Source organism: Ambystoma mexicanum, chromosome 10 (genome assembly GCF_040938575.1).
Source record: "Ambystoma mexicanum isolate Mex_15411 chromosome 10, UKY_AmexF1_1, whole genome shotgun sequence".
NCBI lineage: Eukaryota > Metazoa > Chordata > Amphibia > Caudata > Ambystomatidae > Ambystoma > Ambystoma mexicanum.
The window spans coordinates 152553007-152580692 of record NC_090932.1 but is presented as its reverse complement, the minus strand read 5'-3'; the positions used below and the strand labels follow the sequence as shown (position 1 = coordinate 152580692).

Genomic DNA, 27686 nt, shown 5'->3' with positions numbered 1-27686 from the left:
CCTCTTGCTAATGGGGGTGTGAACCCTCTACACCAGGCTGGGTTAACAGAGTATGCGGAACAATATAGATGAGCTGAAGGCCAAGAGTGACGGGAGCTTCCACCGTAACTCAGAGTTAGAGACAGACACTGGGTGTTGAAATAACAGTAGTGTGCCTTGAGAATGAGTCATGAAACATAGGAACAACAGATATCTTGGCCAATAATTATTTGAAGGAGATGGATGAACTCAGAGTAGGGTTTGGATAGCTCACAGTCCATACACACTGCCTAAATACACTTTTGTAGGAAATCTTCTGTTGTGTTTACATTAATGCATGACAGAAAAAAAACAATACGTAATTATGGTGATTTATGGGGATTTTTATAAGGATCATGTTAAGAGGTTTAAAATGGTATGTTAAATGGTCTATTTCCTTCTCTGACATGGCCTCTTTTCGTTCAGAAGGTGCTCAGAAGACCGAAGATGCCACGGTGCCTGCCGATTCAGACACAGCCACGGAGACCACCATCCCAACAGTTCTAGAGAACGGTAAAGAAGAGAGCCAGAACCCATGCGATGACACCACAGAGCCCACCCAGCTGTCGACCACTGCTGGCACTGACACGGAGTCCACCAAAGACAAGACAGAGTCTGTCACCAGCGGCCCCTTGTCTCCAGAAGGTTCGCCATCGAAATCTCCATCCAAAAAGAAAAAGAAGTTTCGCACTCCCTCGTTCTTGAAAAAAGGAAAAAAGAAAGAGAAGGAGAAGGTTGAATCGTAACAACATGACACCCCTTCCTTCCCCAGTTAAGATGTTGTGACCACAAAAAATATTGTTGCCGTTGGTGACATTGTCTTCAGGATTTTTCCTACAATGGGTTATGTATGGGAACAACTTGAGGCTTAACTAAATCGAGATCAATCTAGAACATTGTTCCATAATCCCAATTGTGGACTTTTTGAAGCTGGGCTCAGCTGTTGGCTGGACTCTCTTTGGACAGCGTAAACAGTTTCCCCAATGACTGACATTGTACTATGCACTTAAAGAAAGGAATGATCAAAAACCCCTGCGGTTGCATCCAATTTTGCTGTTTATGCGCCTGTACTCTTTCATTCGGACCTTTGCAGTCAGATACGTAGCGCAAGTGTTCGACTGAACAGAAATCCAGAAGACACAGTCTGTGGTGATGGGTGTTATTCGAGTCTGGGTCTACCGATAAAGACTTGCTGAACACAGAGCTATCTTTCTGGAGCTTGCAATCATTTACTTTATGAATCAGCCCATCTTTCATACTAGGAGTTTACTCCTAGCTCACCTGAGTATACGCCTATTAACAGTAAGCTTGTATCCCTCCTCTTTTCGATTTCCTGTTGTCTCGAAACACTGCCTCTGGGTCACAAAGCAGGAAAAGTGATTACTTGAGAGCTGTTCCTAAAAAAACAAAAAGTGCATGCAGCGCTTCTGCCCACACTCCCACTTCCTGTTCTATGTTACATTTACTCAGCCCTGAGTCTGCGGCATGACATATTTAGTTCTTTGGAAATAATGTTACCTCTGACCACTCTGGTCGGGTTTGCTCCCAGTATGTTGGCTTCAGTCTGGCTTCATGGGCCACCATCCGGGCCATCTGTCCCAGGCTTATGTCATGTCACATGGCACCTGTAAAGCATAAAGTCTCTCAGTTGCATGGTCTTGTGTCACGGACACTGGTCTGGGGTCTGCGGTGGTGCACTAGACTGCTGGACTGGATGTCTTGGCTGATTACTGTCTGCGCCAGGTGGATGTCCCTCATGTTCGGCTCCTGAAGTGTGGCCGAAGTCTTATGTTGCAGCTGGCCAAAGTAAACTATAAGGCCCAAACATGTGTGTCTTGTAGGAGACATTAGGGTAGGTGGGGGACCAGCACCCTTTCTTTTTTAGAACTATGTTAAAAGGCCCTGCTGAGATCCTGGTCCTGGTATATACTGCCCTTCACATCTGAACCATTCCAACATAAGGGTATATCTATGCCCATGTAAGGGAAATGTCAAAGCCCCCCCTTTTGTCTTGTGTCACCCTCACAGCCTCCCTACACATTGACTTTGCAAGGCATGCAAGGATCCTAGTGGGAACTAAATCATATTTCAACTGGTTTCACTGGGCAGTTTTGAGAACATTGTTATGGGTTGAGCCCTGATCCGCTACGAGTTAACCCCCTTATCCCCACTTCTGCAGGTCAAACTCTTGGGGTTCAGTAGAGAGAGAGAAAGAGGGGGCCAAAGAGAGAATGTCCAGATCCCATATCCGGAACCCTCCTCATCAGAAACAGAGCGAATGACCTGCCCACTAAAGAGTGCGGGTCATTATCGGGCCAAACCCACAGTGCCGCTGCTCCCCTGCAAGGACTTTGCTGCAAGTGTGGGAGTACCACCCCCACGGCTACCCTTTCAAAACCCCTTAAGTGCTAAGGGCCTATATTTACAGGAAATCATTGGAAGCCCCGCCCACATGTTCTTCATTTCCTCGGCTGCTCCTTCCACAATTGACATGACTGACGCCCCTGCGCTTGTCCCAACTTTTCATGGTGTCTGACTACTGGTAGGCCTGGGCACTGGATTTGCCATCCAGACATGACAAGTAAACATTAGGAAAACGGGGAAAGAAAGCATGCTTATCAGAAAAGAGAGCGTGCTTCTTCCCCGTGACTGACAGATAACATTTGCAAGCGTTTGCTATTCGTTTGCCAAGGTATGGTGCCATGTTCAATGCAGAGTGCTGTTCCTTTACCATGCTAGCAACTCATGACTAGGACCCCTGGCTAATCAGGATGAATGGAGAGCAATAAAACCTTCACCGGCACTGATGCCACCTTCCACCTACTGCACCGGTTTCTTTCTTTTCCAAAAGACTCCATGACAATTCGAAGGGGTTCCTCTGAAAAGGCGCTGTGCTCTCGCGAGTTCATCATCCCTCCTGCTGCGGGGTCTCTTCCCTTCTATAGACTAATATGGCGAAGCACTGAAAGCGCCCTATAGATGGCCCAAGAGCATGGAGGTGATTAGGTTCCCAGTATGGCCTTTGCTAAAGCAACTCATTCTCTCGAATGTCTTCTTTTGTCAGTGTTTGCATAAGGGTAGTTCCCTTTAAATGTCCCTATATCTGAGATTGTAGCTTTAGAATTAGACTAGAACACGATGGTAGTCCGTTCATGCCAGATAGTAGAGTTTTTCTATAAATTAATGGCATGTATATAAAAAATGTTAATTCGTTTTAAATTGCACTTTTGATTGCCATTTTTTGAAGCGTTATTTGTACCTGAGTGAATTTGGCTCGCACATGGGAAATGCTCTTTGACTTTTGCCCTTTCACCTCTGTAGAGACTGTTCGTAGTGTGGGCATCCATGGGAAGGGTCAGTGAGCGTCAAGCATCCTCCCTGGCAGATATCATCTCATCTCCAAAATGATCATAGAGTTACAACTTCAGTGTCTTCCCATAGCCTCGCCCGAGTCACCTTGTGTTGTACGGTCCCAAATGGTATATCACACCAGGGCGTTTGTCAAGACATCTCTGCTGTCTGCCTCCTATGCTGGCCCTGTGTACGCCGCGTGTGACTGCAAGACCTTTGCCACCTTGATGGGATAGTTTGATCTATTTCTTATTGTTTTGCATGGAAGTCAATTCCTAAAGGAACAAATGCAATTTTTTTGGCACAGTTATGTCCTGTTCTATAGTCTCGTCTTTTTGTATAGAGCATTGTTTTACCAAAAGTGGTTTCTTTAAATTGAGACTGAGAGAGAAATCTTTCTCATTCAAGGTTAGAATTTTTTATTCTGAAAGAGTCCGCTTTGAGTTTTCACCTCAAGGAGTGATAAGCAGGACTTTCCAAATTATTAGTGTTCCAGAGGAGGGCAGCCAGAACTGAGAATGCACAGCCCCTGATTAGGGCACAGCAAGGACTATAAACAATACTAAAGTATTCCAAACCCTAGCCCTGTTTGGGAAATCCACGGGAGGGTGACTTTGCATCTCTGCGCTCGCTCCTCTGTCTGTATCCAGTTATGTAGTGAACATTATGCTTTAGGGTCTGTTTGTTCGAAGCCTGGCATGGTCTGTCACTTAAGCGTCTACCTAAATAACACGGTGTCAGCAATGTGGACATGGGTGTAGAAAAGAGACATGTTAAATTGCAAAGACACTGGTTCTCTCTATAGCTGCTGCCCTCCTTATGATTCACAGTCTCCACTGCCAGCCCTCACATACTTTTGTCTGTTGTTGGTGTGTCTTATGGCCCATGTGCAATGAAGTGAGACGAAGGCGCATGCGCACAGCGAGAATATATGTTGCTACAAGTTGGAAGAGGCGTGTGAATGGCCGTCTGACGATATCGCCCAAGTTTTGGTAACGGATTAATTCTTTTCATGCTCCCAATAACATGAAGTTGTTTTCCAAAAAATGTAAAACCGAAAAGGATTATCTGATTAAATGGGCCTAAATCACAAGAAGAAAATTGGTGACTAATATGTTTGCGGAATTTGCAGACTGACTTTGTTTGCTCAAGTTTTTAAAATAAGGTTGCTGCTCGGACAGAATTTGGAAATTGACAGAGCACCAAGTGGAATCCACTATGGGTTGGTTCCTGGCCTTGCTAATGAGACATCATTTGTCCTAGCACACCTGATAAAGGCTTGCCCCTTGATATCCATACATGTTACGGCGTTCAGTACCTTCGACCACACATCACCAATTGGCCACATGGAATTAATCCAATGTACGGATGTTGCATTGGTCTGGCGTGTACTACATATTTTTGGTATGCAAGACGCAGAAGCTAAGAATGAAAAAATACTGTGTGCTAAATTTAGTTCTGTTGTCTTTGTTTCTCTTATCTCTCCAAGTTGTCATCTTTCCTGAGCCTCTGTCTTCCACCATGAGATCATATGTTTTTAAGTGTGTTGCATCTTGAGACAGTAACTCAATCTATCTCATGCCTGACCGTGAATGAGTATGGGTGAACCCAACTGGTCCTCTGCGGAAGTTAATACACTGAATGCGGGCCAACTAGCTTACCCATAATGGGGGAACCCCAAGGTTGTGCTCTTGCCTGCTGGGTCTTTCCTCTTTCTTGCGCTACTTAACTATGCACATCTTGTCTTTTTGAAACGCCCAGCCGTAAGATGCAAATAAGTAGACCATCACTTACAAACGTTTTCATCAAAGGATGTGATAATCTACGAACAGCCTGTTTCCACAAAGCTCGTCTTGGCCAAAATGCTTGGCATGGGTTCAATCATAAACAGAGCTAACTGCCACAAGACCTGTCAATCTCCCAAACCAGGGGTCCTACAGCAACATTGAGACCAAGAAGAAAAAGAACAACGTGGTTTTGGTCAACCCAAACTAAACCTGTTTTTTTACATGGGTGGGTCACACCAAACACTCCCCTCCCTACCACCACGTACATATTTAAATATTTGTATGAAGTGTTTGGTTGAATTGACCATCGATGGTCGACCAAACTCAGACTTTCAAAAGAAAGTCTTTGTAACAACGGGATACCGTTTAGTATATGTTGGATTAACAGTCAATCCTGTATATTCCATGCCCAAGAGAGTGATATCTGCTTTGACAAAAATATCCAGGAAGACATTCCAATGGGACCGTTGACAATGGCAGAATTCTGCACTCAGACGTCTTTTGTAGAGGCTTTGTAATTCCTAGTGTCTGGTATGTGGTCGACTCATGTTCCGTTTAGCTGTATGAGGCAGACTACGTTCGAGAACATCGTTATTACTATATTTCAATCACATCGTGCAGCTAGATCAGTTTTACATAACTCAAAAAACTATTAAGTAAAGAATATTTTTTTACAGGTAAATCAGTGCTAAAATGACGCCACTATCCTTTTAGAAGGCTGTATTTGCAGTCAGCGATAAGCACTTGATGCGCTACTCTGCACATTGTAATCTCTACTGCTCCAATGACCTATGAGATTATGAAGAACAATATTCTGATACCGTTGTTGCACTTGGTGCGCTACTCTGCACATTGTAATCTCTACTGCTCCAATGACCTATGAGATTATGAAGAACAATATTCCGATACCGTTGTTGCACTTGGTGCGCTACTCTGAACATTGTAATCTCTACTGCTCCAATGACCTATGAGATTATGAAGAACAATATTCCGATACCCTTGTTGCACTTGGTGCGCTACTCTGCACATTGTAATCTCTACTGCTCCAATGACCTATGAGATTATGAAGAACAATATTCCGATACCCTTGTTGCACTTGGTGCGCTACTCTGAACATTGTAATCTCTACTGCTCCAATGACCTATGAGATTATGAAGAACAATATTCCGATACCCTTGTTGCACTTGGTGCGCTACTCTGCACATTGTAATCTCTACTGCTCCAATGACCTATGAGATTATGAAGAACAATATGCCGATACCCTTGTTGCACTTGGTGAGCTACTCTGCGCATTTTAATCTCTATTGCTCCAATGACCTATGAGATTATGAAGAACAATATGCTGATGCCCTTGATGCACTTGTTGTGCTACTCTGCACATTGTAATCTCTATTGCTCCAATGACCTATGAGATTATGAAGAACAATATGCCGATACCCTTGTTGCACTTGGTGCGCTACTCTGCGCATTTTAATCTCTATTGCTCCAATGACCTATGAGATTATGAAGAACAATATGCCGATGTCCTTGATGCACTTGTTGTGCTACTCTGCACATTGTAATCTCTATTGCTCCAATGACCTATGAGATTATGAAGAACAATATGCCGATACCCTTGTTGCACTTGTTGCGCTACTCTGCGCATTTAATCTCTATTGCTCCAATGACCTATGAGATTATGAAGAACAATATGCCGTTGCCCTTGTTGCACTTGGTGCGCTACTCTGCGCATTTTAATCTCTATTGCTCCAATGACCTATGAGATTATGAAAAACAATATGCCGATACCCTTGGTGCACTTGAAGTCTTTTCTAGCATGGATCTTACTGTATCGAATTTCCGTGTCTCAAATCTTAACAGACACAAAATGAAGTATCTTTTTACTAATGCATATTTTTTTTAAAAAATGATTAATTCAAGTATAACCACTTGGTTTTTCGTTGTGTCCAAAAATGTCATCTTGGGTAAAGCTACACAGGGCCTACAAATCTGATTGGTTATGGAGGCTTTCGCACTTATTGTAAACTAGGGCATTGCCCGAGAAGCCGCAGTGGGCATATAGTCCCCAACCTAGCCTCTCTATTTTATGTGCCAGCTGTTGGACAGCACATGCTTACCGGGTAGTCTTCAGCAAGCGCACTTATTTGCTGTGCAGTGCGCTACGGCTCGACATTGGAACCGCAATGTTTGTGCTGAACATGTAGTCACGGGTTTCATCCAACTTCCTGAATGAATTACCATTTTCTCGATGAGCAATGTACTGGTTTATTGAGTGTGTTCAGATGCCTGCATCACATTATGTGTTTCCTCCACTCCTTGACAATCGTCATGGGCTTCATAAAGTCTCCCAGAATGGCTTGCTCCGAAAAGAATCTCTTTCTTTTTAAAAAAGAAATGATTAATTGCATGCGTTTGCATTCTAATCAACCCTTTACAATGTAAAAAGAACGCACATGCATACCACGACAAATAATTACATTAAGAGTTTAATCATCAAATACATACAACTTTTGCATATTCACATCAAGTCAAAACATAAGAGCTCTATGTCTTTTATACATTGTTTGTGAAAAGATTGGTAAAAACAAATTAATAGGGAAACATTAAAAAGTGGGATGTAGCCCTTGCACAGCAAGGTCCTGCAGTGATTTACCTATGAATTGCTTCTAACAATACTTTCGCTCTAATCCATAAATGTTAAGCAGCGAATGACACAAGTGATTCTGCACCAAATAACATGTTCCAAAACTGGTCTGACCCGTGTGACTTAAGTTTGGCATACCCTTTTCTGTAGTTCGCACTAAGAACTGTGCATTGCGTCAATATGTGGCGCACGGTGTCCACTTGAAGCTTACATAAACGGCAAATTCCCTCGTTCTTGGGGATGTCCTTCCAAGCTCTGGTATTTGCAAGCAATCGGAGAATATCGAGGCACAAATACAAGATACAAGATGAAGAGAATCCGAGCTGGTATGCACAGTTATACTAAATACTTGCATAGGCTTTCAGAGAACATCGGCTGTTGCGAGTAAACCATGTATTTGCGTAGTTCAGCCAACGCTACGGACAGAATACATTCGTGAACACAGGTTCTATAACCCAGCTTGCTTAAGAAGAAAGGCATCTCCCAGTCCAATATACAAAACAAGTCGATAGCCGGACAATGAGAATCGACCAAGTTCTTCATAACCTTGTACCAAAAGATGCGAGAAAAGCGCTTAGTGGGGTCCACCGAGTGATACAATAATGAGTCGTTGACACCCCTCCTAAAGTTAGTGTTGACTCATAACTTGCATACCAATGTTTTCGACAGGAAGAGCAGCAATTGTAAGCCCAGTTCTAGTCTGATGGCCTCCACAGGGACTAACCCACGAAACCCAGCAAGGAACGGGGAATTTTAGCTTCTAACTTAGGCACCCGAGAGATGGCTTTGTCTGGAAAAGCTTTTCATGCGTACAGGATTCCTGGAATAATGGAAACTTTGTAGGCAATGATCTTAGCCTCTATCGAGCAGCTGCCACAGTTATTAATAACTTATGATTGCCAGCCACTTTTTCCATGCTTTTGTGGGTATGATGTCTGCTGAGTACGTGCAGGCGGGAGAAGCCTGGATATGGATACCCAGTCACATATTGGTTTGTTCCAATTGTGTATCACTCAGGCGCCAATTCTAAGAAGTACCTCCCTAGGCCTTCTTGTCAATAATCCTCATTTTAGTTTGACTGGTGTTGATATGCAGACCATTGGTTTTCGCATAGAGATTAAGGGCATTAAGTGAATGCTAAAGACCTACTGCGGTCCTGTACAGAATGACGGTATCATCCGCATATGTTAGGCAGGTGATATCCTCATTGCCAAAGTGGAGCAGAGGATTCCGCACTGACTTCAATACCAAATCGAAGTCGACCGCAAATAAATTAAAAAGCAGGGGCGCAAGAACGCATCCCTGCTTAAACCCAATATTTGTGCAGAAGGATTGGGATAATATACCTTCCTGCGACATACTGACTCTAACCTTAGTGTCACTATACAGCGATTATATAAAGTAGAGCAAGGACGGGTCTATTCCCCACATTTTCAATTTTTTCCATAATTTAGAACGTCTAACACTATCGGAAGCTGCACTGTAATCCACAAAGCAAATATACAGTGACGTTTCTGGGTTGTGATACGTATCTGATATTAATGTGAGGAGAACCCATACGGAGTGAGTGATGCTGAAATCCTTCCTAAACCCTGTCTGGCTATTATGCAGTAAGTGACTGGCTGTGGTCCAGGCTGAGAGCATTGGCAAAGATTTGAGCACTGCAATAAAGCATGGCCAATGACCTGTAACAGGCCAGCGTGATCCCTGCCTAAATACTGGTATCAGTATAGATTTTCACCATGTACACAGGATTCTACCAGTCTCACATATGTGCAGAAAAGGCTTGTTTAATAAGGCAGCCCAAAACTGGGGCTTTATTTTAGTATTACATTACACAGACCATCGGGACCAACAGCCCGTGATGCTTTGGTTTTACTAATTGTGTCCACCATGGTGCCTCTTTAACATGACTTCATACGGAGGAACCAGTCATGGATCTCACTGTATCCCTGTGGATAGTCTCCCTTTTATCCAAGTACTATTCACGTATATAAGATCCCAACTTGGCTTGAGCCATGCCAAAGACTTCTATGGCCGCCGGACCAGCTCTATGGGAATGCAACAGGTGCCATACATTTTTAGAGTCGTGTGTTCTTATCAGTGCCTTGATGAACTTCCATCTAGCGGAATAATCATTAATTTGGTAATCACGTAACCAATGCTTCTATTCAGTTTTTGCAATGGTTACACTTATCTTTTTATCAATGTCCAACAACAACCAACTTCTCTTTATCCTGCGCAACTGTACATTTAAGGCGCTCTTCTTTTTCACAATGCCGATATCAAAGGAGCCCCCGCTCTGCCTACATGTCCATGGTCGTATGGCCAAAATGTATCCATCAAGATGTTCAAGTCCCAATGGCAGGCCCGCATAATCTCGCCACAGGTTTTCCCACAGCGCATTAATGAGAATCGATGCTGATTATGTTAACACTCGACCACAGGAGCCTTTTCCATATAAATTCACCACTGGATTATAATTCACAGTTTCATGGGCTGGTACTGTGACCGTGTTACATCTCATTTTTAACATTACATGATCACTCATTTCAACACGGCAAGTCTGATGCTCAGGGAGCAAGTCCAGGATTGTCTGGTTGACGAAAATCAAATAAATACAGCTGCAGTATACACAATTGGACCAAGTGAAATTCGATTCTAAAGACTTGATAGCTAGAGGGGATAGCTCGACTTCAGCTAGTGACTCCAGCCATTCCTTGGCCCTTTTGACCGCCGGAGTTACATATTCAGCCAGGGTAAATTCAGGTAGATCAGGGTAGCAGTCTGCATTGAAGTGACCAGACAAAATGATCCCCCCCCAGTTGCGTGATTGTGTAGTCCACACTTGGAGAGGGTCTATAACCACATTCCTAAGTTCAGATGTAAAGTTATCCCCAGGCAGATCATACAGAGTTGCCACCAACATACCACATGACCGTGAGGGAAACCAGTGAAGCAGAGCAGCAAGAAAGTTGGCGTGTTCCTTCACCCCAGCAAAAGTGGATAATGAACATTCACACTTGCCACCAATACAGAGACCCCCTTTGGGACGACCCACTTTCGGGGAAGGAAATAGGTGAGAGGTCACAGAATAAACATCCAAGACAAAGGATGAGGTTAACCAAGTTTCCTGAAATAAGACAAGGTACAACTTCATTAGCTCGTCGCGGCCCAAGGGGTTAGTAAGAAAGGCGTGTGACCATGTGAGTTCCAGGAGAGTGCATCAGAGGAAGCCGTCCTAGGAGCATGGGGTCAGCCTGAATGTTCCAAAGCCCTTTGCTAGGTGTCCAGCACTCTTAATTGCCCCAGATTATGGCCCCGCTTATTTACTTCATGCGCGCAATGGTTAGTTGCTTGGCCAGAACATAGTGAAGTCAGATAATGCCCCTCTGGCCTGCAACTAAGCACTACGTCTCTTGCTAGTGATGTTAGAGGGATGAAAACAGAAACTTCAAAGCCCAACTCAAACATAGATTTAGCGTGACTTCAGATTTGTTCTGCCACTAAGGGAAATACAAGGGAGACCAGTGCCCAGTTTGTGTTGCTATGTATCGTAGGCAGCTCAAGTTTTTCAATGTCTTCGGAAGTAATGTCATGCAAATCCGGGATAAGATGTAATAGTTCTAAAAACCAGGAACGGTTTAAGAAAGGACTGGCCGCAGTAGGATCGATCTCAACGATTTTGATATGCTTGGAACCACTGTCGGGAGGAGTCCATCACGTAATCAGAGTTGTGGACAGATGAGTTGTACAGTGTGTCAACCCGTGTTGGCCAGGTTGTCGGTTTATAAATTGAAGCTTCTTTGATCCCAACAGAAGGTAAGGATAACTGACTAAAGTGATGGTTAGGAACATTGAAGCGATGCGTAGCTTGGGCCGGTACAGGCCACGCTTCTCCCGTGTGCACCCATGACATACTGGGTACAATCTGTTTATTAGCGAGAATGATGTGACTAGGGACGAGTGTAGGGTCCTGGACGAAGGTATTATTATTTGCGTGCGAACACTCATGAGCCGCGGTAGACTGAGGCGCGTAGTTAGAAACTTCCGTAGGAGGGCTTACAGACTGCAAAGATGCAGAGCAACTAACTGAAGCTCGCACTGATGTATTTACCCTGTGTGTAGCAGCAGACTGAGCTTGAGGCAATGATGATTCAGGTGGGAGCGGGCAAGAAAGAAGCATCCATTTGTCCAAGGGGCCCTGTGGCAAAACCTGTCTAGTAGTCCCATCAATGAAGGCATTGGAAATAGGGTATTGCCCAGCTGCCGAGGCCTTCCTTTTATGAACAGCTTCTTTCTGAGGAATTGTACTTGATGAGATTTTTGTAAATTCTACTCGTTCGCATTGAGGGCTCAGGGAGACAGCTTGGGGCCGTGGTCTCCGTCTCTTTTTTTGCATTGAGGAAAGATTGCTCAATGCTTATTGCTTCAAAAACTTGCACCTCAGTGGCAGCAAGAACTTTCAGCAGGTCTTGCGGCGCCGCCACCTGTTCGAAGGAGGTCAGTAGGAGAAAGTTTGTGTTGCACACCCCCTTGGATGCCGACAGAGTGATCACATTGTCCACAGTGCACAAAGGATCGCTTGACGGATGGTACGTATGTGAAGGGACAGAGTGATCACATTGTCCACAGTGCACAAAGGATCGCTTGACGGATGGTACGTATGTGAAGGGACAGAGTGATCACATTGTCCACAGTGCACAAAGGATCGCTTGACGGATGGTACGTATGTGAAGGGACAGAGTGATCACATTGTCCACAGTGCACAAAGGATCGCTTGACGGATGGTACGTATGTGAAGGGACAGAGTGATCACATTGTCCACAGTGCACAAAGGATCACTTGACGGATGGTACGTATGTGAAGGGACAGAGTGATCACATTGTCCACAGTGCACAAAGGATCACTTGACGGATGGTACGTATGTGAAGGGACAGAGTGATCACATTGTCCACAGTGCACAAAGGATCACTTGACGGATGGTACGTATGTGAAGGGACAGAGTGATCACATTGTCCACAGTGCACAAAGGATCACTTGACGGATGGTACGTATGTGAAGGGACAGAGTGATCACATTGTCCACAGTGCACAAAGGATCACTTGACGGATGGTACGTATGTGAAGGGACAGAGTGATCACATTGTCCACAGTGCACAAAGGATCACTTGACGGATGGTACGTATGTGAAGGGACAGAGTGATCACATTGTCCACAGTGCACAAAGGATCACTTGACGGATGGTACGTATGTGAAGGGGTAGCAACAGAAGCCCCATGAGTAGGGATTGCATTTGTACGGAAGTCAGAGCTGGAGACAATGATGATTTCAACAACTAGGGCCAAGATACGTTTCAACTCGCACTGATCTTCTGCCACTTTAGTGCATAAAAGGAGCAGAAAGTCAAGCTTGGATGTTATGGTGTTCAAGGTAGACAAAGAACAGGGTGTTTCGCTGCACTGACCCCAGGGGGAGTTGTTACTTTATGATAGGATGTGCTCCTCGCTGTCGCTTCATAACAGGAAGGCTCCAATAGAGAGGCCAACCTCCCGAAGTCGGGACTTGCCGAGAGATTAGAGCCAATACTATTCTTATAACTAGTGCTGTTAGGAGCCAGAGAGTTACGTTGCAAGCTTAAGGAGTGATCCATTAGTGCTTTTCCTTTGTTTGTTATGGTCAAGGTATGATATGATATGATAGGTTATTTATAACGCGCTTAATACCCAGAGGTTTCTAAGCGCAGACCCGGGGATCGAACCTGTGTTGCTCAGTGTTGTCTTGCTTCCAAGGCGAGCATGTTGCCCCTGAGCTACACTCCCCAGACAAACCAACATTTTCTTCAGGGATCAAATTGTCTATCGGATTTACAGCTTCCGTAATGACGGGTTCCTTATCTGCCAAGTTGCCAGTCATTTTCATTTGGGAGGTGCATGTTAGACCCTTTTTATCCTTGGCAGAGTGTTGGTGCCTGGCATGTCACGAGAGGGGCTGCGCGTACGTTTCCCTGTCCGGGGCTCAGCACTTCGTAGGCCATATCTTGAATGTTTGTTGATTTTCATATGCGCAATATACAAGGTGAGGTGAGGATATGTACGTGCTGGCCAGCGCTGACAATGTTCTAGGAGGCAAGAGCAGTGTAAAGGCAGGGGATACCACAACTACAAGTCCTAGACAGCAAGCTCTGCAGTGGCAAGTTAATACAACACTCCCCCGGGGTAATTAACTGGCACTCACATCGAAATAGGCTGTCATTCAGCACAAAATTCCCTCGTCCCGCGGGTCTGCACTCGCTGAAAGCACTCACTCCAATGAGCCTGGTCTCCCTCTTTATAGCACTGGGACTTTGAGTAACTCCACCAATCACAAGATAAAATGGCTGGAAAGCACGTAGTTTGAAAGATGGACAAAGTTGCCATCCACAAGCAAGACCATCCGAGGCTGAGAGTCTGCACTCGCTGAAAGCACTCACTGGAATGTGTGCGTGCAAGTGCGCTTGTTCTTCTTCTTGCTGATAGATTTTTATCCATCAGCGGTGATTTTTTGGATACCGAGGCTTGAGCCTCATTACTCCATCTTCTCGGGTTGAGTGTGTAGTCGTGGGTTTGTATTCTTCTTGGTCTGTGTGGTCTTGTCACAGTAGGGCTGGTTTCACTGGGTCTTCGCAGTGATGGGCCGCGGGTAGCGGTCGAAGGGGTTTGCAGTGGTGGCAGTGAGTCTTCTGATCAGAGGGTTCGGGTTCTGATCCAGTTCTTGGCAGAAGTTCTTACTCAGCTTCGCTAGATGTTCATCCAACATCTCGATGTCCAGGTCTCTGTGGAGGTCTGCTATCCTTGTGAAGATTGGAGCTCCAGATGATATCCGCAGGGCCTTGTTCTGGACTATCTGAAGACTCTTCCGGTGTCGCTCATGGCAGGTCATCCATGCTGGTGAGGCATAAGTCAGGGTTGGTCTGATGATCGCCTTGTAGACGTTGATCTTTGTCCGGAGGGGCATGGACTTGCTCTTCAGGAGTGGGTACAGCGCTGCCATCTTTCCTGTTGCCTTCTGCTGAGTATTCTCGATGTGGCTTTCCCAGTTGAGTTTGCTGTCCAGGGTCACACCGAGGTAGCGGCTGCTGCTCTCCCATTTGATGGTCTCCCCGTTGAGGCTGATGTGTGGGTGCTCCTTGATCTTCTTTCTGGTGAACAGCGTTGCAGTTGTCTTGCTGGTGTTGAGTTCTATCCGCCAGTCGCTGTACCACTTTGCGATGGTATCCAATGAAGCTTGCAGGTTCTTCGCCACTTCCTTTTCGCTGAAAGACTGGGAGATTACTGCAACATCATCTGCATACAGCGCCAGGTTCGTCTTGTGGAGATTGTGCGTGCAAGTGCGCACAGTCTCCCTCTTTATAGCACTTCCGGCAGAGCAGGCGGGACTTTGAGTAACTCCACCAATCACAAGATAAAATGGCTGGAAAGCACGTAGTTTAAAAGTTGCAATCCACAAGCAAGACCATCCGAGGCTGAGAGTCTGCCCTCGCTGAAAGCACTCACTGGAATGTGTGCGTGCAAGTGCGCACAGTCTCCCTCTTTATAGCACTTCCGGCAGAGCAGGCGGGACTTTGAGTAACTCCACCAATCACAAGATAAAATGGCTGGAAAGCACGTAGTTTGAAAGCTAGAAAAAGTTTCAATCCACAAGCAAGAGCATCCGATGCTGCACTCGCTGAAAGCACTCACTCGAATGAGTGCCTTTCTGTTGTGGGCTCTGGCCACCTTTCCCAACATTAACCAGAATAGCAATTGCACTGGCTTCTTATCAACGCCTCTCTGGATGAATCTACAGAAACATTTCAAATGTTCCCTTTTCCCTTGTCTCTATAGCGATACATGGAATGAGGACGGTGTGGGGGCATGTATTAGAGTAAAGCATCAGTAGTTCTGTGGCCACAAGGAAAAAGACTGCCCAGTCCGTACAGGGTGAGCTGTGTTTCCTCTTTCTTAGAATCTAGTGGACTGGAAGGTGGAGCTGCATTCATCGATTCAACCATTTCACCCTTTGGGTCTTGGTCAAGACTCTTGATTACATTATTAGGTGACATAGTAGGTAGAACACATACAACATGGATGGTGGGAGAATGGAAGACGCGGACGGGACCAGTCGAGGAGAGCAGCATGATTTCCTGAAAGCAATACAATCCTTGTGCATATACAAAAAATATTCAAACGAATAAGAATGATTCTAACCTCTTTTTAACATCCCCAAATAAGCTAGACTTTGACTTCCGCTTTGCATTATTTGTAGAAAAGATGCACCACACACACAAACACACACACACGAGCACTGCATGTACAAGGGCCTCCAAACAAATTCTCTCAGCCAAAGCAATTTATTTGGGACTGTATAGTATTTGGAAACCCACCGATAGTGCATATACAAAAAAGCTCCAAACAATAAGACTCGTGCTGTTTGACGAGTGGAAATATCACACAATTCGGAAGCGTCATGAGGTGGCCTGGCCAGTATCCAGTGATGTTACCAAGAATTTTTTATTCAAGGCCTTTTTTTAACCAAAAATAATTACCGGAAAATACCAATAATAAAATATATATATAGAGGGGGCGAGTAAGGGGTTAAAACAGGTGGGGAGGGGACTGGGCCAGGTTAAAAACATGCGGAAAGAAGGCGTGAGGGTATCTGGTCATTTCATCTAAAGCATTACCATCGAATGCCATTCCAACGACAAAATTGCATCGAAAAAATATGTATTGAATACATGTTTTTTTTAAGGTAAAGGGTTTAGTTTGATTTATAATGGGTTTTAAAGTGTAAAAAACAGGAGGTTAGGGGGTACCTGCCATTTAAAACAAAAAAAGGAAAAATCATGCATTCAATGTTAATTTTTTTAATGCATTTTTTTAGATGGAATGGACCCTCGATGGTAAAAATTTGATGGAATGACCATAAACCGGCATGAGCCCCCAAATAAAAATTGGTATTTTATTGGTAAAAAATGTAAGGGAATATGATCCAGCAGGCCTTAACGCTGGCTTGCCCAGTTATATAAGGGGCGCCTCCACCAACCGTAACACGATGCCAGCTAGCCAGCTGACGATTTTAATTATGAGAACTTTAAGATATATTCCTACTATTGCTGTGATAATTGCGTCATCTTGAGATGAAAGGTGCTTTGGTGAACCACCGATTTCTTACAAAACTCTGAAACCAAGTCACTGCCTTACTACTAGCAAATGACATCTGTATGTACATAATGAATACTCTGCCCGATTCCTCACAGCTTGCATGGTCTTGCTTCAACTGAGCTCAATAAGCATTCCTTTTATTCCAGAATGCCCTGAAGCAGCTGCTCTGCACTGTAAAGTGCCTTACCAATTAACTACCAATCGTTTCTTATGAGCGCTGCGCCAGGCTATCTAAAGACAGGCGTGGCATTCCTTTGTCTCTTATGGTCAGCTTTTTCAGACGGGCGTCTGCCAGCTCATCCAAGAAGACAAGCCGATCTCTGCAGCCTCTTATTCAAGGTCACATCCTTCTTCTATTTCCGGATTGTTTGATGGTGTTGTTTTCTTTCTTGAGGCGCACATGCAGTTTTACTGAGCTATAGCGCCTCGCTTGCTCGATTTGCCATCAAGCTGCTTGGCAGATGCTGGACTCTGTATATAGTAACCACACACTCCCACTCAGTGCTTTTTATTTGTCCCATCACATTGTTTAGCACTTACTATATGATGGCATGTGGCATATGTGTTTTTACGTCACATGCAGCCCGCCCTAATCCCACAATAAAGCACTTGGGCCACATTACATTTTTTGAAAGCCTTCCACTTTCAACTGTATTATAATGTGAGTGTTTGGTAACTGATTTCTTTCCACATGTTTTTATTTCATGTCAAGTGTAATGTATGAAATATAATGATATATATGTAAGTATTTTGCTTGAAATCTATTGCTTTTATATATCTGATTGGCGGGAAAGTGCACTTTATTTTAATGTATTTTGAAAACTGTGGCGTTCTTATTCTATTGAAAACCTCTGGAAAACAGAAAGACATCCGACCCGATTTCTCTAAACTCTGGCACTCAATATGTTGAAGCGATGTTGTGAATTGTGAGCTCTGTCCCTTCTGTAGGAAAAGGGTCCGGGTATGTCAGGTACCATAGGATGGCATAATCCTCTGCCCGCCGTGCGATGGTCCCTTCCTCCTTACCGCCTGAATGCAAAGCACGAGCTGGTTCTGTAGCTGCAACTGGCCCCCCAGGGCCTGAGTTCAGCACTCCTGCAGCCCAGTAGCCCCTCCGCTGAGTGCAGCCCTTGCTATCGCCGAATACTCCTAGCACTGCAATCCCAGAGTGGATTGGAATTTGGAAAGCAGCTCGTGCATCGCAAGAAGTAGCTAGCAGACGCTCTTCTACATCCAGCCCTAAGCCTGCCACCTTTAAATTCCAAATTTGTGAAAAGTTTTGATACGTTTTATTGTTGATTAATAAAGCACACATCACCAGTAAAACAGCCCTCCAACAGTGACGCAAGTCGCAGAGAGCTTTAGCTCTCAAGCGCTTTTAAGAAGCCAAGGTCGGTGCGTGACCAGGTTTGGTGACATGGGGCCTCATCATAAGTGGTAGAAATGCAGTGGTAACGCTATTACCGCCACATTACTGCTCTGTCCAACTATGAGTTGGCTGGAAAGTTGCCAAGCTTTACCTCAAGCTTCGAGCTAAGGTAAATGTGGCAAGTTTCCATCCATTTGCAGCGCTGTTACTGCAGCGCAAATTGCCTTTGGAGAACATTATCCCCTCTGATCTGGACTGCAACAGATGTCGCTTTGGCTCTGGTGGACTGTCCCAGTGGCAGTGGCAGGATATGAATGTGCCCTGTGCATGCACCCAGAGGTCGCGAGCATAGCATTTCTGTAGATGTGGGGTCCCCAGATAGGAGTGTGACTAGAGCAGTCAGACCTGGGTTAGCTTTCAGCCATCAAACGTACTGCCTGCAGACAGTGCCAGCTCCACCCGTGTGATTGGCAGAATCTGGCTCCATAATGCTTTCCCCACTCTGGAGTGTCCTCAAAGAACAGAGTGGGTTTTGGCGAGAATTCTCATATTCGAAAGCATGTAGGAATGAAGGGAGATTGTAGAGCACTTCTGTTACAGCCACTATATTCCTGATTGTTGGTGCTGGGGGTCAGAGGTTGCAGCACATGCCCTTGTGCCCGAAGGAGATCTTCTGCCAATTCGGAAGAAGATCTCTCGGCCATGGACATGGATGCCTTTGTACTGGGCTTTGGAAGCGATTAGGGCAGGCAGCAGGGTGGCAGAAACACTTAAGCTGCTTCTCTGATGACACGCCTCCTGGGAAGCAAAGTGCCAGTCATGCGAGGGCAGCACCCTATGGGTTTACGAGTAGGGACACAGAACACGTTTATGACATGATATGGCATTTGTAACGCGCCTTCACACAAGTATTTCAAGGCGCGATAAGTGTTTCAAGGAGGCAATGAAGACACTATACAAGCTTTAACCGGTTCACTTGCAAACAATTTAATAAAACCCTTTTAAAATTATAAGATGAGTAGAGCAGAGTAGGAACATCACTAGCAGAAAACACCCGACGAGAGCATTTCATTTTCAGTGTAGTCAGCATAAAAGCGTAGAGATGAATGAACTGAAAATGAGTGCTCATCATATGGCTGCCATTGAGAAGGCCATGTTGGACCTTGATTCTTTGTAAACATGAATTTGACTCAGTCCAATGGCCGCAGATGTTCTTATAGTAAAGGATTGCATATGCTCAACTGATAGCAGGGAAGGAGACTAACGGCAGAAATCGAGGTCCCATTGTGATTTAATATCTCCAGCAAGATCATGAAGCAGACCCATATGAAAGTAGGTTTTAGCAATGCCAAGCATTCCTCGATAGGGTTATGCATTGTGAAGCATTCCTTGATAGTGTTTATTTATTTATATATTCGTCATTTGTCAGAGGCTTTATACAACGCAATTGAGTTTTTAGCATTGCAAAGCATTCCTTAATAGGGTTTTGCATTGCAAAGCATTCCTTAATAGAGTTTAGCATTGTGAAACATCCCTAAATAGGGTTTAGCATTCCGAAGCATTCCTTGATATGGTTTAGAATTGCAAAGCACTCCTTGATAGGATTTAGCATTCCTTGATAGGGTTTAGCATTCCAAAGAATTCCTTGATAGGGTTTAGCATTGTGAAGCATTCTTTGATAGGGTTTAGCATTGTGAAGCATCCCTAGATAGGGTTTAGCATTGTGAAGCATCCCTAGATAGGGTTTAGCATTGTGAAGCATCCCTAGATAGGGCTTAGCATTGTGAAGCATCCCTAGATAGGGTTTAGCATTGTGAAGCATCCCTAGATAGGGCTTAGCATTGTGAAGCATCCCTAGATAGGGTTTAGCATTGTGAAGCATCCCTAGATAGGGCTTAGCATTGTGAAGCATCCCTAGATAGGGTTTAGCATTGTGAAGCATCCCTAGATAGGGCTTAGCATTGTGAAGCATCCCTAGATAGGGTTTAGCATTGTGAAGCATCCCTAGATAGGGCTTAGCATTGTGAAGCATTCTTTGATAGGGTTTAGCATTGTGAAGCATTCCTTAATAGAGTTCAGCATTGTGAAACATCCCTAAATAGGGTTTAGCATTCCGAAGCATTCCTTGATATGGTTTAGAATTGCAAAGCACTCCTTGATAGGATTTAGCATTCCTTGATAGGGTTTAGCATTCCAAAGAATTCCTTGATAGGGTTTAGCATTGTGAAGCATTCTTTGATAGGGTTTAGCATTGTGAAGCATTCCTTAATAGAGTTTAGCATTGTGAAACATCCCTAAATAGGGTTTAGCATTCCGAAGCATTCCTTGATATGGTTTAGAATTGCAAAGCACTCCTTGATAGGATTTAGCATTCCTTGATAGGGTTTAGCATTCCAAAGAATTCCTTGATAGGGTTTAGCATTGTGAAGCATTCTTTGATAGGGTTTAGCATTGTGAAGCATCCCTAGATAGGGCTTAGCATTGTGAAGCATCCCTAGATAGGGCTTAGCATTGTGAAACATTCCTGAAAGTTTTGTGTAGCATCAATGGCACAACATAGAAGGCTAAAAAATGAATCTGCATGCCTGCTTTGGCTATTATCAGCGTCACCGATGAGCCAATAATTAGGTGAATGTATTTGCTTTTTAAAAAAATATATTTTATTTTAAGACAAACAAAAACATTCAGGGCAGATTGACAAGAAAGGAACAGGCACCAAAGAGTAAAAGGGAGAGTCAAACAACCAGACACCAGAAGGTTCAATAAATGAGTAAAAAAAAACTTGTCCTTGAAGACAAGGCACCTAGAATGTATTTCAGAAGACAATCCTCCTCACTCACACTGCTACTCCTGAGAGAGAAAAGGGGGAAAATGCAACATAGCTCCCTGAATAGGCGAGTGAGTAGGGTAGCAGGATGGAGCGACCACTCAGATATGTTGACAACAACTGGCACAAGGGAAGGGGCACAGGGACAGGTCAGTCAATGTCATAACAATCAGGATTGCACGAAAAGATCGTATCTAAAATGCCGAATGCACGTTTAGAGCGCATTCGGCATAGTCGATAAGATCTAAGCCCATAATATCCAACAGAGGTGCAGGGGTTGTGGGGGTGTCCCCTGCACCTCCAATTCTGTGTTATGGCTGCGCGGGTTGCAGGGGTGTTCCCCTGCATACATTATAGGCAGTACAGGGGACAAACGGCCAAAATCCCAAAAGATCGAATTGCAACATGCGGGCTGTGGGCTCCTGATTTTGTAATTCGGTCTTTTGGGATACGATATTATAACGTACATCCATAACAATCAGCCATACAGATCCAGGAAGCTCTCACAGATGGCCTCATGAAGGAGTGGGAAGATGTAAATGTTTATTTGCAGGCCTTAGGTGGGTAGCAGGGATGATCTTGAAACTGAGTTAAGTGTACTGCTGTTGGTCCATGTTTGACTTTGAATACCCTGACTATGCAGGGACACCCCCATTATGTAGCTCTCAAGAGACCATCTCTCCCTAGTCTCAGCTGGTTCCTGGCAGGGTATAGGACCTTCCCTGCAGGAGCTGATCTCCGCCATTAGGTGTTCTGCAACAATCATGTATGGGTTCATCATCTCTGGAGCAGTCGCTATGCCAAAACGGTTAGTCGATGTAAGCAAGGGCCGCTAAAGTAAAGTCGCTTTGCCGCTAATGTGATCACTAGATTCCACAAAAGTGCATTTTCAATCAAATAATAACTTTAAAGGAAAAGCATCCAGAGCAAGTCTTGGGTTTTAAGAGTACAAGCAGTGTCTTGTTCTATTATATCTAATTACGCGGTGTGTTTAAATGCACATGCAGACAGGCGGTGCTGCTGGAAACCTATTCCAATGGCCACTTTTCTCTTATGCCAATGTGATTGTTTGCCAGGTTGGACGAGCACCTTGAGAGGGGTGATTGACCAATCAAGATGCTCTGGCCCCAGGCTCTACCTACCTGTGCAAGCCTAAGCCTAAGTGCCAAGCAAGCTTTTGGCTACTCACACTCTCCTGCATTCCACCCCTAGGTTTGTTTACCCTCCGCATTCCTCAAAACAAGGACCAAAAAGACAACTCACTTAACAGCACTGTGCACCCCACTGCTCCACACTCTCCTCCACTCCCATTCCTCAGTGCCTTCCTCGTGCCTCTGTGAGAAGGAAGAATTGTTACTCTTTGAGCTCCATCCAGCACTTCCGTGGCAGCCATCTTAACTGTACTGTTTTGCTGTTAAACCTTGTGGTGAACTCCTTGTGGCACGTTTCCCTCACAAAATAATGGCCCTTAGGAGCCTTGATGTTACCCTGGGGTGGTAATGGTTATAAACCCAAGGGGAAAGGGTGTAGCGGCACACAGCATTCAGTAATGGGCATAGCCTAACTCGTTACTGGCGGATACACCTCCCCCCTCAGGCGGTTGCATCTGTCTTAAAAAGGGACAAGCGTTGGTGCGCACCTTCCACACACTCCTTCATGCTTCCTTGCCCCTCATTCTATGTTCCATTTATTGGCTCCATTCATTTCACTGACCAGAGAAGATGGTCCTGAGAGCGGGTTACCATGGTAACCTCATCAGCTTCCGATGCGGTCATAACATATGCATTGACTAGCTTGCTTTTTGCGTAGTCACTTGAGCATAAATATTCATGGCATTACATGATCTGCAGAAGGCAATTATCCTCTGCACGCCTGGACCTGGAATGTAATACCACTTCACACAGTCAGCTGCTGTCTGGACATTGTCAAGCATTGCTTCTGAAGCATGACTTAAATAGGATCTTGTTGTTTGCCAAGTGGTCATTACTCCTTTAGGAGCAGATTGGACAATTTTTCTCAAGTGAAATAATGAAAATATAAAAAGTGATTTAAGCGTGATCCAAATAGCAAATATGCAGACTAGACTGAAGGTTTTACGGGGACACTGTTCACTGAATTTTGGTTAATTTGAGGAGGCAAATGATACGATATCTTTCTAGCAAAACTGCTGAATTGATATAATCACCAAGAACTGTTCTTCAATAGTGATGCAAATACCAGGGAAGGAGACAACGGTAAGTCCCCGAGTAGCAGGGGAACATAGTGTCCATTTCAGGTTTGAACAATTACATTGTGTCAATTTCATTTCTTAGCTTTTTCATCTAAACAAATCCTGTGTTGCCACTTACATCGAAAGGTGGTGGGATTAAGCAGGAGGTCACCCCAACAAAAGAACAGGGGGAAAATCAAATCCTTTCATTTAAAAAGATGCGAGCTGTTGTGTTATGTCAATAGGCTTCTATACAGCGCCAAATCACCAGAGCAGGACATTTAAGGGGAGGAGTAGAGCGAGGGAGAATGGTGAGGAACACAAGGCTCTTAGATGGGTTTTTCCTAATATGAGTTTGGAACTGCTGTTTACATTTTGAGAATTACTTTGTTTTTAGATAGAATCAACGTTATGAAATGTACATATTGACAAGCAAAACGCTGTAAATGTTGTGATGAAATCCCATAGAAGCGGAAGCCTCCTGAGTCACATGCAAAGGCAATTGAAATGCTAAGGAGCAGACCTCTAGATGATGCATGTGGCGAACAACACCGCCCTCTGCAGACACCAACTCAAAATGCAATTCATCTGGATACAATCTAGGCTGCCATGTTTGAATAAAGGTGGGTAAGTCTCTGGAGGATAGCTTAGGGGCAACGCGCTCACCTTGGAAGCAAGACGACCTCTGGGTATTAAGCCATAAATAACCAATTATAAGGCTTGATAAACAGTGGGACTGATTCACAAAGTTGATTAGAGCAAATCAGGAGATAAATGTGAGCATCGCAGATTGGCACTTTCCACCTTAAACCTCATTCATTAAGCCTAACGCTGGTGCATGTCTGGAGATGCCTGGACGATCTCTGAGACGCCCCTGAGGAAATCTCTATGTATCAGATCTTGTGTGCTCCAGTTGCTCCTAAAGCGAAAGTTATGGTCAACTCTTGGCCAACCTTCTCACCCATCTCCTGCTGATATAGAGCGTGCTCAGACATCACTGCAGAGAAATATAAGGGTTTGTATATGTTTTCTAAAGTGACTTTGGCAACAGTCACCTCACTTTAGTTCTTCTTTTCGCCATTCTTCAAGACTCGCTTGAGCAAGCGCTTGTGGATCCCGTTTGGATACAAGCATCCCCCTGGTGCTTCAGGGACCCCGAGATGTGCTCTAATGCAAAACAGTTTGAAGAAAACCCAAAGGGTACATCTGAGAAAGGCCATTCATTTCCTAATGTCCGCCGTGCAAAAACATTTCAATCAGTCTTTGCTTTAGCGATTTCAAGCAAAAGTGCAAAATAATCACATACAATTAGTGTATCACTGAAGCTTAATCACCAAATGTCCGACATCCCTAAAAGATATTCAACAATTAGAGATGCAATTTGCACTGTTTCTGGCTCATTTGTGTTAATGGAGTTGACAAACTTTGAGAACATTTAGCAGAAGAGAGCCAGATACTACACACCTTAATGATGTGTCAAGTAAAACAAAGGAAATTCCACAGCCTGATTTACCCACAGAGATGAACTCCTTGGCTATCTTTTACCACCCGATTTCCCCCAAAAATCATTGCACGGGCAGAACCTGTGGGTGCGCTAAATCGTATTGTAAATGCTGAGATCCTAAGCAAAAGCTCAGAATTCTCTCCTAACCTATATCTTTTTAAATGCAATGCCAGTGACCTGGTGATGGCAGGTTGTATGCATAAGCTAAGGGGCGCTCTGGGCATGTATATGCTATGTTTGCAAGGTGAGAAATCAATAACAAATTATTCCGATTCAAGAAATCCATTGTGAAATCACCAAATTATTATAAAGGGGCATTTTTGTTGCTGTGCTGAATTAACTTTGATTACATGGAATTGTTGATGATCTCTGAGATTTATATCTATTTAATACAGTTTTGTTACTTCTGCTAATTCTGTATTTTGCTTCTGCAGTTTTGCTGTCGTGGGCAAGGCTTTCGTTCATGAATTTTCACTGTACCTGTTCATCAGCATATATTTGAATCTGCCTTTATTTATTTACATCTGTCATCTTTGTGTAACAATATTGATGACACCCCCACCCCTCCTTTACTTGTTGATGGATGTACTTTATTCGGCACTGCCTGTTCTATGAATGTACGACTGACTGAATACTTTGCAATAATATAACTTGACAGTGAGAGTCCATTTATCGCAATGTCTGTAAACACCACAGTTTTGCTAATAAAAATTGGCCAGCACCTAACTTCTGGATTGCGTGAGAGCCTCTTCACATGTTAGGAAGGTGTACATAGGGTTTTATAATAATGGGATTCCGAACTAGAGTGTTTTTCTTACTGCCATTTGGTGGCTTGTGATCGGAGAGCTCCCCTCCCTGCTCCTCAGTGCTGCCAGGTGGCCATACTGTGTGTGGTATAAAGTGTTGTACAAAGCATTGTAGCATGGCATGACCGAAGGGGGCAGTCTGTCACTGCACAAGAAAGGACAGATGTCTGGCCCGTCTCTCCCTACCTAACCTGCATCCACAGCCACCTTTCACATAGACCAATGAACACATCCTGCATAGGGAGCTCAGTCTATATTTCCTCACTATAGGAGGCTGCAATTTTATTTTATAGAACTTGTATACATCACTGGCCCCACCCAAAGGGTCTTGGAGAGACTTACAAAGTTCCAAAGCGAGAAGGAGAAAAAGCAGTTACAATGTATGAGAACAGGATAGGCAAAGGATAGGAGGGGAGATGGTTTGGCTTGGTAGGTGCTGTGAAACAGTACGTTTTGCGACTTTTGTGAAAAGTGATCATTGAAGGTGTGTACAGTGGTGAGTTGGGAGGAACCTTCGGGCTCTGGGTGCCCATTGGTTGAAGGTTTGTTTTTGTGTGCGGGTTACCTTGCAGAGTGCAATGAGTACGAGATTTTGTTTGGCTTGCCTGGTGTTTGATTAATGGATGTGTTTCAGTCCATTGTGAAGGGAGGGGGTGGGTCTGAGGTGGATGGCCTTTTATAGGATGCACACTCCTTTGAAAACAATTCCATGTGGTATGGGGAGCCAGAGTAGCTTGGGGAGAGGTTGCGTGATGTAAGAATGTTTAGGTAAGGGTAGAATGCATTGTGTTGCCACGTAATGTATTACTTTCAGGGGGAGAGTGGGTATGTTTTTGGGAGTACAGTCAGGCAGTGTTCCGTACTCCTGATTGGAGAGAACTAGCACCTGGACAGCAGTTTGGAAGTCATCAGGGGGAATTTGCATAGAAGGTATAGCTGGATGTGGCATGTTTTCGTAATGGAAGCTACGCTCTGCCTGAAGCATAGATGGGGGTCTTTGGTGAAGCCTACAGGCTTCACTAGAGAGTCTGGCTGGGAAGATGAGGAGGTATTCCATTTTCGATGGGTGGAGTTTAAGGAACTGGGTGGCTATCCGGGTGGTGATGGTGGAGAGACCGTTGTCAAGGCCATTGAGTTGTGGGGGGAGGAGATTTGGAAGTAAGAGGGTGTTATGGTTGCTAGGAATCTGTCCAAGTGATTCAATACATAGGTAGAAGAGGAGGTTCGATTGGGAGGGTTTGTTTTATGTATTTATTTACAGAGCACTTTACACCAAAGTGGTGCACAACAGGGAGAAAACGGTACTATAAAAATAAAGAGGAACAATAATTTTACAGGGAATTTATGTTAGGCTGTAGAGCATACCCGTAAAGAAAAACTTGAAACAGTTGTAAGGAGGTGAAAGAATGAATGGAGAGAGGAATAGCAGTTCAATTTCCATGAGCAAGTAAAGAAAAGGAATGAAAGTGAGACTGGGCACAAGGCAGTTTAGGCATAGTGAGAAGAAATGGAGATTGGGAACATAAGCAATGGGGAGGGGAATACCGAGAGACATGAGAACGCTAGGCAGGTGCAATACCATGAAGACATGTAAAGACCAGAGCGAGAAGGTGAAAAAGAAGGCAGGACTCAAAAGAGAGCCATGATAGTGGGTGAACAAAAATAGAGGAGCAGTGAGGAAGAGAAGGGGATATGAATTGAAAAATTGAAAATAGAATAAAGCGGGACCAGCTGGGAGGCCTGTAATCAGGGCAGAGCAGTGGAAGAGTCGAGAGAAGATAAACACAGAAATAAGGGTTTTGGTTGGGTTGAAAGAAAAAGGGGGTCAGATTTAGCAGATGCTAAACAGTTGAAAGTGACGTATACAAGAAATGTTGGAGAAGATGGGGGAAAAGGTAAGACATTGATAGATGGAAGAGGACCCCGAGATTGCAAGCAGAGGAAGAGAAGGGGAGATGGGCAGATGGAAAGAAGAGCGGAGGTAGGG

The 27686-nt window shown here is 44.4% G+C and overlaps 1 protein-coding gene across 5 annotated transcripts in view; it reads left to right on the top strand.

The window, feature by feature from the left end:
• The window catches only part of ADD2 (adducin 2), a 573955-nt gene extending 548336 nt beyond the window's left edge, over positions 1 to 25619 (top strand). For 3 of the 5 annotated variants that reach the window (XM_069617649.1, XM_069617648.1, XM_069617651.1), the window contains one exon: positions 445 to 25619. In XM_069617649.1, coding sequence (XP_069473750.1) covers positions 445 to 764 — 320 coding nt within the window. In that variant the 3' untranslated portion in view covers positions 765 to 25619. The remainder of the gene's footprint in view (positions 1 to 444) is intronic. The other 2 variants (XM_069617650.1, XM_069617652.1) reach the window with 2 other exon arrangements.
• The last annotated feature ends 2067 nt before the right edge of the window (positions 25620 to 27686 follow it).